We start from the raw sequence: 14,871 nt of genomic DNA on the forward strand, positions 1-14,871 counted from the left end.
CACGAGAAACTTGTTTATTTTGAGAAGATTAATGTTTTATAAAGGGTGGTAAAATTATTATAATTTATTTGTCAACCAATGTTGGAAACAGTGATCTCTGCCTGTTATGTCGTAAGGCAAAGTGATTCATCACAGTTATTCAAAAAAACTAAATTAGCTGGTGGTTTATAAGTCTATAAAAGACAACATTTCACTTCTGCGAGATCCTTCAAGGTCTTGACTTTAACCTATTTCTTTACTTCCAAAAAAAACTAATTCTCAACCAAACAAAAACAATTTTAAAACTCACAATTCATTTGGTATAACACTAAAAATTTAATTACTGATTTTAACTCACAATTCCTAAATTTAACCTCCATGTAAACTGCACAATGATAAAAGCTGAAATAAGTGTTTCTGTGAGTAATTATCTGCAACGCCAATGAAACAGGCCTAATCAAATACGCCCTCTTATTAAATTTCAAAACTAAAACTTTACACGCAGAGTTCCTATTCTTCACACATATAGAGTTCCTATAACAACAAACAAAGAAGCGATCTAAAGCAAATCTGCAAACAAAGTGAAATTGCATCTATCAAAATCATAATCAACAGACATACAGATTTAGTTTTCGAACCTAAGTGTTGGAAATGCCCATAGCCTGGGGGCTGAGAAGCCCCAGGCGGATGTCCTCGCTGTGCAGAGAAATCTCATGACCGCGTTCATAACTGGTACTATTCAGAGCGCCCAGAATGCGGCGAAAAACAGCGACCTCGCAAGGCAGAGTGAGAGGTCCCGCGAAATCGAAACCATATTCCTTCTCTGCATCGTCTAACAGCATCCGCAACAGAGGGTGATTCACCCATTCCGTCTTGATCACAAACCGGGAGCGACCCGGGCCGACGTAGACCGCCAAATAGCCATGGGGAGCCACAGCAGTACTGGTAGGGATGTCTTCCCAGTCGCTGTCAGGCCAAGAATTGCAGCGGCGGTGCTTAATGAGCGGCATAATCGTGCAGGAGGTCGTGAGCGATTTCGTCCGGGGAACCGCCTGACGGGGCCGACGCCACTTCCTCCGAATCAGGTCGAGCAGTCTGTTTCTTTTCTCTTTGCTCTGACTCATGGTATCCGAACTCACAACCTCAAAGACCAATCCAAAACCCTAAAAATTAAACTGCTCTAAACCTCCGAGATTCACTGACCTCAACCTCTGTCATAAGCCATATACACATGCATCTTCGTCCGTGGTCTGTTTTCGTTGCTCATAACGATTCAAGAAATTTATACGACCTGCGCATAGCTAACAGTCTCACAGCTCTCAATATGCTCACAGTGCCACAAATTGTATTGTCTCCGGGATATTAAGCGCGGTTCACAGCAAGAAACAGAACCATATATTAAGAGAAACCTAGCGATCGCCAACAGCCATTACTACCCACAATGATTACTGTTAGTCTTCGGTGCCATCTGTGAAGAAGAATCGTCCCCATTAAAGCCTATTTGTAGCTCTCGTGGGCCATTAAAATAATGGAAAAAACTCCCTCTGAACGATTCCCTATCCAGAAAGGAAAGTGCTATTCGCTAACGCTGAGGAACTTTGTTAATGTTATTTTCGCAAGTAAAGGATCTTCATTAGATTACCAGCACGTCTGACATTGCTAACGTCATTAGAGCGATCTCTAAGTAATTTTAAAATGAATGTGACAGCGAGGAGATGCCGAAAACCATTGACAAATTACACTCACTGGTTAGATTTTCTCTGTCAAACAAATAATTCAGGCCTCCGTGACGTTTCATAACTTTTTGGAACAGGTGTTCCAGAATGATTTTCTTGTCATGAAAAAGGGTATGATAGTAAAATGCATGCCGTCAGCCCCCATTTTTTACGTCATATTCCTGAAAACATGCGTTACCCATCTGCTTTTGCTAATGCAAGTGGTATCTAATAGCACCGCCACTAAATAACTGGGTCATGAATATTCCTATGCCTGTTCAGGCTTGTCGGAGAGAAGTAGTTTAGTTTAGTTAGATGGTAAATTTTAGAATATTTTAAGAATTTGATTACAATTTTGGAATATTTCCAGAATTTGAATGTAACAAAGGAAGTTCATTATTTGGATTAACCGGTTAATCAATATTTATATGTTTATTCAAGTTTCGGAAAAAAAACAAGTTACTTTATGTGATTTGTTAAATTATTTTATGTGAATTGTAAATCTGGGAATATTTCAAAAATCTTATCTAGACAAGTTAAATTGAATCTTTATTTTTGTCAGCATATTTTGTAAATATTTAAAAATATAAAATTTAATATTGAGAATTTTTTAGGTAATAATTACATTAGAAATATTTTGTGAATACATTAGTATGTTTTATAGAGAGGAACGATCTAAATATTCAATCTATGAATCATAGAAGCTTGAATTCTGATAATATAAAATTTAGTGCATATGTTTTCATTTTTCTTTATGGAAGTATTCATTTCTCAATACAAATTAAGAGTGTATTTGTAGTCTATTTGATAAATATAATATTATTTCAGCCATATAAATTAAATGGTTGATAATGTCCCATAAACATCAATCATAATAAACATCAAAACACTTAATCATAATAAACACCAAAATACTTACTAAATGATACATGTCATATTAAAATTAAAAGAAAAAAAAAAATCATAAAAACTCACTAAATTTTAAATTTATTTTAACTTATTATTATTATTGTCATGGAAATTTGTAATCTATATATAAATACACTTTGTTATAATATCATGGACCAATACATCACTTATCAATACCACATGCAAAAAAAATCGTACGTACAAAAAAAATCATAAGTCACACTTGTTCATATGACATATTTTGTAATTAATCAATTTAATTAGAAAAAGAAAAAAAATATACCTATTTAGACATAAATTTCAATCTTTAGTTTTGTGTATACTAATGTGAATATTATTAAAAAATTAAATCTCTAATATCCACTTAATAAATATTAATAATTAAATTAAAATTGTGTAAATTTTATTTAAAATAAAAAATCATGTAATTATATAATAATAAATATAAAAACAAAATTGTAAACGCATACTAATATATTTAACATAATTATACAAATAATTTTTTCCTTCCTAAATGTTCATGTTTATGGCAAAAATCTTACCCAACACGAACTTTGATGTTTTACGATATTGGAAGAAAACCAGTCGCATCAAAAATCTTAGCACAAACATATATAACAAATCTATAAAGTCCTTAGGATTTATCCCGTAACCGATATCTTTCCACATACATATATATAATTAAAAAAGCAGGTATATATTATAATTCTTTTCATTGATTATTGGAGCCGAAGGTCAAAATTGCAAAAATAGGTAATGTTCTGTTAGGGCCAGTGGGAGGAATTATAAATTTTCAATTAAATAGTGATTTCTGTTCTCACAGAAAGTTGGGGGACGTCTTTTTCTTCAGCTAAAAAAAACTGATTTGTGCTCTTACAGCAAGTGGGAGGGATTCCTATTTCCCTATTAAGGAAGTTGATTCGTTATGATTTTGGTATAGTTGTTATCATTTTAAAATAAATATATATTTATTACTATATATTGATTCTGAAATATATTTTAAAACAATATACAAAGTTTTAATCTAAGATATTATGTTAATAAATATATCCATAAAGTAATATCTGGTTATTTTTAAATATATTATGTTAATAAATATGTCCCTAATGTAATAACTGGTTAATTTTAAATATATTTATTAAGGTAGTGTGTTATTTTTTTTTATATTATAATTTTAAATCTATTAAAAAAATGTTACCTAATAATCCAAAATAGCAAGTTTCATATGATTTTCCATGAGTTATTTTTTAGGCAAGGGATTTTTTTTCTCCTAAAGTGATATAGGGTTATTGAGATACAATTATTTGTAAATTGCAAGAGGATATAATAAATGAAATTGTCCTTAGTGTGATAAAATTTGATCTGAAATCTTGATTTGTGTTATTTAAATTGGTTTTTTGATTGTACATGTAGATTCAACACCCTGAAAAACTTTTAAGGCACTTCAATTATGCAAGGGTTACACATCAAAATTGTGATTTTCAAAAAAAACTTGCCAGATTTTAGAAAAATTAAACCCAAAAAACTCACCAGAAAACTTCCAAAAAGTCTCATTAAAAACAACTTAATAATAAACTATAAACTATTAATAAAAAAATATTATAATTATATTTTCTCATCTGTATTGTTTACCATGTTTAAATAATAAAAAAATTATTATAATTATATTTTATCATGGTTGTTGAACTATAAAATATTAATAAAAAAATATTATAATTATATCTTCTCATCTGTATTGTTTACAATGTTTAAATAATAAGAAAATATAATAAAAATTACTGTAATAAAAATTATTATAATTATATTTTATGGTGTTGTTTACCATTTTTAAGCAGTGAGAAGCTAAAACAAAAGTTACTATAATGGACATTTATTTTTTTGGGTGGCTTTAATGTTGATTTTATTATCTATATTATTCGTGTAGAAATGACTTTTTTTTTCATATACATTGTTTCTATGAAAATAAAACAAATAAAATATAAAATAATCAATTTAAACTACCCTATCTTACCTGACATGAGTTATAACTCGTGTTCATTCCCATCTTAAACGAAGGGTACGAATTGTTTCTATCAAAAAGCTATTGGGGCTTAAATCATTTGTTTTCAAAAACGATCGGAGATAACAAATTCACACTAATCCAATCTACCATGGTTCATGCCATTTCCTATGATATGTTTCAAATATGGTAGTGAGAAATTTTGGTGCAGGCTCATTGTTGAGATTTACGAAGCCATAACCACATTATTCAACAATGTGTAGATTCATAATCCAAATTAGAGTTATTCATATCATTTTGTATCATATGTGTAAGCTTGCCTAGCTACAACCATTTTTTTCATCTTTTATATGTAATATATTAAATTTTATGATATACTATCTCACATTTCCATATTTTTAACATTGTAAAAGAATATTTATGTATCCAATTCAAACATAAGATACACATTTATTAAATTCTAAAAAAATATAAAAAGATTAGATACATTAATTATAATGCTACATTTAACGAAAATGCCTGGAAACATTTTCATTACTGATGCAACATGCAATGGTCAATCCCATTTTTCTTTTATCTCTGGTTGAACATGGCGGAGGGTTATTGAGTAACAAACACTATATAATAGTCTATATTGGAATGGTCAAAGTTATTTTTTGATGTTCAAGTATTTTAAAGTGTATAAGGCTATAAGATAATGTTAGTCATTTGTGATGAAAAATACTTTTTGTATAGTAACTTGGGAGGATAATATGAGGTATATGAGAATGTATCCAATAGCATAATGATTTTAATATGGTCATAATAATGGAATAGACTCATTAATTAATTAGAAGGAAAGAAGGTAATAAGGGGTTTTCATAAGAACATATAAATATTTATGAGAAATTATAAAAATACACTCATATCATTGTATTAGGGGTATTGTAAGATCCTTCAAGAGCAAACTAGGTCTATAACTTAAGTTACCAAAATAGGTGATTTTTTTTTCTCTTTTACGATTAATTTTTATATATATTTATAATTACACCATATATATACCTAATTAATATATGTACGTTTTCAATTAAATCATAAAAATTCTTAAGAAATGTTTGAAGATATAATTAAATTGTCTCAAATCCAATTATAATATTAAATGTTAATTTTAAATCATATGATATTTCAGTTTTTAAAAAGTAAGATACAATTTTCAATACTTAATAAATCATATAAAATTTCAATTACTTAATAATATGGAAGTATTTATATTACTTTAAAAGAATGAGAAAGAAAACAATGTCACTGAATCTCAACCTTAGTATAATAAATCCAATTTAATATTTGAATAACATCCACATCCCTGTCAGAGAAGGATACCAGAGTATGATGTCCATAATTGATTGGTCAAAATTACCAAAATCTATACTATTTGAACTAAAGATTCTTGTTATTATAATTGTTTGTTCTATGAAACAAAATCAAAATATATCTTTCCAACCCACATAAAGACTTAGAAGTATTCTTTTCAATGAGAATCCAAACAAACAAAACTAAGTTTTCTTTCACATTGTCCAAACAAAATTACTTTGTGTGGAAGCTCATGTACTATGATTTTGTGTCATGTAGAGTGCAACATTAAAATAATAATAAATTATTTAAAACCCATTCCAAAATAATCTATTGGTAAAATAACCAAATATCCCAATCTATAAAATGTTAAATAGTATAAAATATTACAAAGCTTATCTTCTTTCAAAAATCGCAGTCTAATATTTTTGACAAAAGTAAAAATTTTAAACTACATAATGCAAATGGATAAATCATAAAGTCTCATTTTCCAAGAATGCATATAAATATTACCAAGGTTATAAAATATTATCAACATTATAAATATTACCAAGGTTAACTTCTTTTAGAAACCAATACTTTTAGCAATAATGACAACTTCAATCTATATATTGCAAAGGAAGGAATCAGATATATATATATATATATATATATATATATATATATATATATATATATATATATATATATAGTAAAAGTTACATATGATTACCACACTAATTTATCTCGTAACGTTTTCTAGTAAAAGTTACAAAGATTACCGCACTAATTTACATTTTCTAGTAAAAGTTACAAAGTTTACCACACTAATTTATCTCACAAACTAGTAGGTATATCACACATTAACCAAGGTAAATGTAACACACCAATATATACACCCATCAAACTAAAAGAAGTATCAACCATTGCATTGAATGATACAATGCTGTAAATTAGCACATTGACATTGGTAAAAGAAAAGTAATTAAGCAGAGATATATGTTTTTCTTTTCTGCAAAATGAATAAGCGTTAAGAATACTTTATTTTATGCAAAAAGAATAAGTGCTATATTTCAAAAAAAACAAGTAGAAACTATGTGCATAGTGCCTTCAAACAATGAGTTCTAAACTCTGAACAAAGATAAATATATAACCTTTAAGGAAACCAACTAACCGAAGGAGGATGCCAAAGAATACGAATATGTACATCATATCTTCCAATTATAATTTACATTAAATGGTTTGTTTTTTTTCTTCTACACTTTTTTTAATTGGACAAACTACAAGCTTAAGTTGTAATCCTTCTTCTTTCTTTCTAAAAAAATTAACAAAATAAAAACTCATCTTCAATATATGCTTTCATATGCAAAAATGTACAATCAAGCAGAGAGCTACAAAATGAAAATAAGAACACTACACATGTAATGGATATAATACATAGGGACTATAATTAACACTACCATGTTGTCAGCTCACAACCCATTTAAATCAAAGAATTACTAATTGGAGTCGTTATTCACCCATTAGTTAAAACAAAAACAATGATGAGATATTTTAAAATGATAAGAGTTATTTAAAAGGTAAATTAGCTACATCTTTATCCAAGAAAGGTTAATTAAAGACAAATACAACAAACTGGAAATTTTACTTGATACTTAGTCATCTTATACTCAGATACTCAGTCACCTTTGTCCAGTGGTTCCGCTTACTAACTCCAACAGACCTGTCAATTTTACCACCCAACCATATCGAAGGGAAACATTTTTCCCTGGAACCCTCAAGAATTATGAGCTCACAAACAATACCAAATTGAGCAATATTGACAACCATTAGGCAAACTAAGGAAGCTATCTTATCTTCCTCTAATACCACTCAGTTTCTATCAACCATGCAAACTTATTGGGATTTTAAATTTAGGAATTTAGTAGTCATTTCGGTGACATCTCCCTACTCTTCCTGGTATCCCCCCTCCATGGGGGAAATTCTTTCAATATTTATAAGCATTGAATGGAGTGACACCTCACCACCTTCACAAAAAAATTAACTTATTTTTAATTTATTATAATTCATATTATTCACCACCCTCATTGAGGTGGCAACCTCTCATTTTTTTCTTAATTATTTAATTACTTTAATTATCTAATATTAATCCACCCATGTGTCCTTTCTAGAAAACATTCTATTATTGATTTTTCATGAATAGGTAATTAATATTTCAAAATGAATTTTATTCAAATGACCCTCTAAAGCAGGTAAATTGGAATTACTTCAACTGAAAGTTTAATTTAGATTAATTCATCTAGTTGATGTAATCCCTTAAGTGATGTTTATTTTCACTTAGATAATAAGGATTCTACACCCCTATTGTGCACCTCTCTCGACTTCTTAGGACTCCACACCTTTTCGCTGTACCTAGGACTTCCCATCCTAGTAGAATCAAGAATCCATTCCTTGATCTTTCAAAAAGTTAGGACTCCATGCCCTAATATTTTCTATAGATTCTCATCTATGCTTCTTTTAAGCTCCATGATTTTCCTCAAGGTACTGGTTGTGAGCTCATATGCATCTGATGATCTGTTGGCATCTTTTTTTCCAAGACATGCATGCATCATAACCTTGTTTATTAAACACAACTAAAATTCGCAATGAATTAATCCAATCACATTTTAACCAACTGTATACATGAACTCCATGGTCCATGATCATTTATTATCTAAGCATCCTTCTCGACAAGTAACTAAGTTCCCTTCCAATTCTTGCTCAATACATGATTAAGCATATATAATCATGTAATTCATAGATAATCAACAATATTATGTTTATTTAACTACTCCACATAGTAGTTTTTGTTCATGTGTTGCAATCATAGATCAACATTCATGTCATGCACCCAAGTCAAAATAAGATGCCAAAAGAGAAACATCGATAATATGCACTTAAAAAAAATAAACAACCATATATTATCATAAGCATGCAAAAACCATGTGAACCAAACCAGGTCTATTGAGTACAAGCATATACATAAGTATGACATATATAATCTTTATACACTCCATCAAAATCACCCTCTAGGTGTCACCAAAACTAACTAACCAATAAGGGACACTACATACTCCCCCTCTTGGGCTAAACTTGGCCCTAAGTTTTCCTACAGTAATAAGATACTTGGTTCTTTTTAATTCTCTTGTCATAAAGGTTTTAACGTTATGTATAAGTATTTGATATTTTTTTCTTCATGTCAATTCACAACTCAATGCTTTGATAAAGTGAAAGCATCTCCATGAAAAGAAAAACATACCATTCTTAATCAAGTAGGAAATATATCCATACTATATCAGATGTGTTTCAATATATAAAATGCCAAATATTTCTATATCAAAACCAACCGTACAATTTATAATACCATAACAAGATAATATTTTATGTAATTGATATGCCACAAACTTAAGTTATCTATAATATCTTGGAATTCCACATGTTTTTCTTCTCATAGTTCTCATTAATCCTTCATGTGTCATATTTTGGGTTCTAGAGTATATTGAGATTTCCAAGCTACAAATATCTCTTGCATTAGTTGTATAACAACATTGATGGTCCATCCTATCATATAATCAAACTTGCATGATAAGCGGTAGCAAGTCATAAATATACAATTGCATGTCAATCTAGTTACCAAACATGAGATAAATAATGACATATGTTTTCTCACTCTAAATTTACCTTTTTCATTTCACAAGACAGATGCAATCAGAAATCTTAGGAACCAATTACTATTTTTACCAAAAGTTTAATCCCAAGAATAAAAACAATTTGAAGCTCAAAGAACAATTATTTTAAATTCTGAGGGTAAAGTGGCAACACCTACTTTGTACCACTGAATTTTATTTTAATTCCACAGCCATTGATTTTATTCGCATTCATTACTTGAGAATGAATTTAATCTTGGTTTAGAATAATTTCATTTTAACATATCAATTTTGAGAACCAATTCAATCTTGGTTTAGATGAATTTCATTCCAACATATCAATTTGCAATCTTTCAATCAAAGACAACTCATAAACTAGGTTACCTATAACATTATAATCAACACCCATTTCTCAATTACTCATGATTTCTATTCAATATCTAGGTAATTAATTTGGTTTTAGACCTTATTTCTTAACCTTAATACATAAAAAAACCTTAAACAAAGCTATGAAAACCATACATTTCTCAAAATATGAATAATGATGTTTATTTTAAATAAGATTTGCACTATCACAATGGCATAGGTTACCTATAACATTATATCAACACCCATTTCTCAATTACTCATGATTTCTATTCAATAGCTAGGTAATTCATTTGGTTTTAGACCTTATTTATTAAAATGAATACATAAAAAAAAAACATTAAACAGAGCCATGAAAACCATACATTTCTCAAACTATGAATAATCATGTTGATTTTACATAAGATTTAGACTATCACAATGGCATTCTAGTGCAAAGCTAAGTTTCATTTCTTTTTTTATTTCTCTCTTTGTTTTTTTATTTTATAAATAAGAATTAGTACCCTCTCAAAATATTACAACCTTTTGCAGGGTTACTCACTACTCTTACAACTATACATCCCAGCACAAATTCCTAAATCCAACAATTTATTCCATTCCACATACAATACAATCATATTAGGCTTCTAAATCATGCAACAATTCCAATTCATCATGTTACACAGCAATTTGTCACCGTTTGTCACTGTCCCTGTTACCCCTCTCCCACACACTAGAGGACTCATTTCGGGACCTGTGAGAAGTGACATGACCTGAAACCACTTGCATCATATTCCTCTAAGTATGAGCTTCATATGCCCTGAAGACATCTCCTGCAAAATACCCATGAAAATAGCTCTTTTTGCATTAGCGCGGGTCCACAGTTCACTGCCCGCACCAATGAGGGAAATCCTCTAAAGAGGGCGCGCTATTGGCGCTCTGTCTCATAGTCGCACTCGCGCCAACCGAATTGAGTAAAGTTTTCAACAAACAAGCTTCCGAAGGTTATCCTTAACCCATTCACCAACTGAATCTATGTTGAGCTAGGATGGTTTGGCTTCGAATCTCCATAGAAAGGAAAGTGGTTTGCCACCTTTCATGGAAGTTTCTAAGTGATAAAGCCAATCCCATGAATAATGTGGTTGATCCTATCTCTTTCCTCTCTATCTATAAAAGCTTGTCTCTATGCCTTGAGCAAGCTAGTTACAGTAGTTCTAGTTCCAGCATAGTGATAGAGAGTTTGAAGCTGCAAGAGCCTTCTTTGCACCCATAAGGCCAAATCTAAGTAAGGAGATTCTTGTCACCCAAAGAGAGAGAGGTTTGTTCCTCATCCCAACAAGCTTTGCAAGACTTGTGTAGCTGACTACCCAGCCAAAGGTGGATTTGACGTCAGAACAATGGTTGTATTCTTCTTTGTTGTTTATTAATAATAGATGACTATCATTATGGTTCCACTCTCATTATCTTATGTTTGATGTTGAGTTATATCTTTTCTGACTGATATATAATTGCATCTACTAGATTTTATGCTTGTATTTGTGTTGTTCTTTGCATGTGCAGGTGTCCAATCACGGAGATCGTGGGGATCGTGACCGGCCGAGGCAAAGGAACGAGGGCGACATCTCTTCTATGAACACTAGCATTGGAATCCAAGTAGGTTCTCACCATCCACTTTTTATTTGCAATTAGGAACTTGCGTGATAGCATTGTATGATTGTTGCTAGACCTGGTCTGGGCTAGTAGGGATCGTCTCTGTCCGCAGAGAGGATTTACCTCCACAACACATCAAAACTGTGATCTCACTCTTCTTCAAATTTTCCCTCAAAAATATCACGAGCACATATTCTGGTAAAATAAGAGCTCAAACAAAATTTTCATTAACCTCATACCTTATGCTTTAAGCTAAAATCAAGATAAATAAATAAAATCCAACCACAGAAAAGGTTTATCTCTAAACATGTTATTCTCTTAACAATTACGTTCTAATCAAATTTCAAGAAAGTAATTCATCATGTTCATAAACAGCATGAATTTTAAATCTATCAACTAACTAAAAATAGGTTTGAGAAGTTCATGAGTTCAATCCTCATAATTTCTCTAATTAATTTAGTTAAATACATTTCAATCAATATGAAATCCTTAAATTCATTAAGGATACTATTATGAATTTCCTAGGCACACCAATATGAAATCTTCTTTAAATATGCTAGACTTCATTTTTCTTAAGAAAAGAAAAAAGATATTTCATCAACTTATTACAATAATATCTTTCTACATTTTCAAGGATTTAAAAATCAATTTAACCCTACCTCAATAAAGCACATACAAAACGAATTACAATACTGGAGTATAAATACCTAGTCCATATTCATGGGGAATTCACTTAATGAACCTCTGACATATCACATGCGATCATGGCATATTAAACAATACCCATAATTAGTGTACATATTGGAAAACACCTCTAAATATCACATTATTTTACCAACTACCAATATAAACCCAATACACCTTACCATTTTAAAAATCCCCTACTTTCACTACATATTGTAGGTATCCATATTTTCATTAACATTTTTTATTCCCCTTTATATTTTTTCATTAACTTTGAGCTCCACTTTTTATACCTATCAATATACAAACACTTTACCCCTATATATCCCCCAATATATTATGTCACTTTTTCCTCATTATATATCCCCCAATATGAACCCACATGCTATGGTATTGCTCCCGCAATGAAGCCCCCATGTCCACATTTGGCTACATTTATCAAGATAAGCTATTACAAACATTCTAAACCACCTAGTTCTGTACACGGTACCAATATTATTTTCTTCATTTGTAATCTAAGGAAAATAATGCATTTAAATCTCAAACAAATTCTTGTTACAAACATTCATTCCACTAAATTCAAAGTATGCATAATCAACCCTTCTTAATCATGTCCATGAGATTTCATCAAAATCAATTCTTCATTATATACACAAATAATTACTTACCTTACATATATAAGTTAATATACATTCTACCCTCATACATAACATAGCAAGTACATCTTTCAACTTTCCCTAAAATGGTTTCCATAACCATTCACACCTACAAGTCTTTTGAACCCATTCTTTATTAGGCATGGCATATCTCAACCTAGTCCTAGAATAATTTCAAGTTATCTCATGAAGAAAACCAACCCATAATCAACACTTAACAAGATCACAAATTAGATAAAAGAAACCACAAAATTTTCATTCTTAACCATTAAGAAGGTCTTCATAAAACATATTTTAACTCTTTAATGTCTGTGCATTAGTTATGCACCTACATTCATAGTTAAAAATGACTTGTTGGGGCTAACTTACATTGAATTCTAATTAGCGTGGATAATTTCATAATCAAGATTAGTATTATGAACTCAATCATTACACTAATGAAATTTCAGCCTCATACTTTTTACACAATACCAATCCATACACACTAAGTATTCATTCCATACTAAGCCATGGTTTTTCTTAGCATGTGTGATTTCATCGGGAAAATGTGGTTTTTTAAATGGAGACTACACACGGATAGGTCTAAGATAGAATGGTATTTCAATTCTTTTGTGGTTGATCACTTTACAACTTATTATAAACTAGTATAAAAAATAGGAAGTGAATTTTATGGTTTTCATTTTCTTCTTTTAAACTATCTAGAGCATATTAAGAGCAATTCACCATAACTAGCTCAAATTTAACTTTGAGGTTATTAGTATGAAGATTCCAAGCTTAAACGCAAGTGTGAATTTGCAGAAATTATTCTAAAATTTCAACGATTATCTATATTAGTTCTGTGTAATAATTTCAATATTATGACTTTAGTGTAGAAACTATGTGAGAAAGATACCATGCAAATTTTCCCATAATTTCTTTTAGCAATAAACCTAAAGATACAGGTCAAGAAATTGAATTTACACTAATAATATTAAAATCATAGCATTGTACCTGAAAAAAAAATATATATATGAAGTTTAAATCCAAGCTAAGCTTCAACTAGAATCTTTCATAATAATCTCAAAATTATAACCTTTAAATGGAATAATAAGAAATGTAAAGAAACTCTAAATTTAGTCTCCCCATAATTTTACAAATTATTTCAAAAGTATATCCTTAAACCAGAAAATATGAAGATGAATTCCAAGCTAAATCTCCATGCAAATTGAAACTTAAACCATGAAAAGTACAACAAGATGAGGTACCAACTCAATGCTAAAGTACAATAAGATGAAGTACAAGCTTTGTGCTAAAGTGTTGTAATATTATAAAATTATAGCTTTTAAGGAGGATAAACTATGTGCTAGAGTGCCCTAACATGCTTTGTGCTAAAGTGTTGTAATATTTTTAAAATTATAGCTTTTAAGCAGGATAAACTATGTGCTAGAGTGCCCTAACAATTTTTTTTAATTATTAAATTGGAGGGGATTATCAGTTTAGAAATTACCTATATATTTCCAAACTCCTAACCAAAAATAAACAAACAAACAAAAATATTTCGGAGGTCTGTGTCAATTTTTTGTCTTTTTACCTTAAAATTTAGTCTTAAACCAGAAAGAGTCTAGAAACCAAAAATAAAAAGAATAAAAAAAATTCAAAACTAAACAACAACATGAAATTTTAGCCTTTAGCCTTAAAAAAATAAAAATAAATTAGTAATCCAAATTACAGTTATTCTAAGAATAAATAATCAAACACACACATAACAATTCAACATGGATCCAAAATCATCATTCATATATTAATACACTAGCAAGAAGGTATTCCCATTAGGCCCTACTGTTCTAGTAGGCTCTAATACCATATGTAAGATCCCTCGAGTGCCGACTAGGTCTATAACTTAAGTTACCCAAAATAGGTGATTTTTTTTTTCTTTTACAATTAATTGGTATATCTATTCA

At 30.0% G+C, this 14,871-nt stretch overlaps 1 protein-coding gene across 1 annotated transcript; it reads right to left on the reverse strand.

Moving 5' to 3' along the window:
- Positions 1-617: 617 nt before the first annotated feature.
- LOC149202622 (protein SMALL AUXIN UP-REGULATED RNA 12-like) lies at positions 618-1,103 on the reverse strand. Its single transcript, XM_089401645.1, has one exon. It carries the CDS (start codon positions 1,101-1,103, stop codon positions 618-620), a length of 486 nt encoding a protein of 161 aa, XP_089257771.1.
- Positions 1,104-14,871: the final 13,768 nt, after the last annotated feature.

This window comes from Pinus tabuliformis, chromosome 2_1 (genome assembly GCF_031772625.1).
Source record: "Pinus tabuliformis cultivar Carrire ecotype Pingquan chromosome 2_1, CPIR1, whole genome shotgun sequence".
Classification (NCBI taxonomy): Eukaryota; Viridiplantae; Streptophyta; class Pinopsida; order Pinales; family Pinaceae; genus Pinus; species Pinus tabuliformis.

What these genes read in the sequence shown, in the direction of transcription:
- LOC149202622 (XM_089401645.1), bottom strand. Translation starts at nt 1,103, where the DNA reads ATGAGTCAGAGCAAAGAGAAAAGAAACAGACTGCTCGACCTGATTCGG.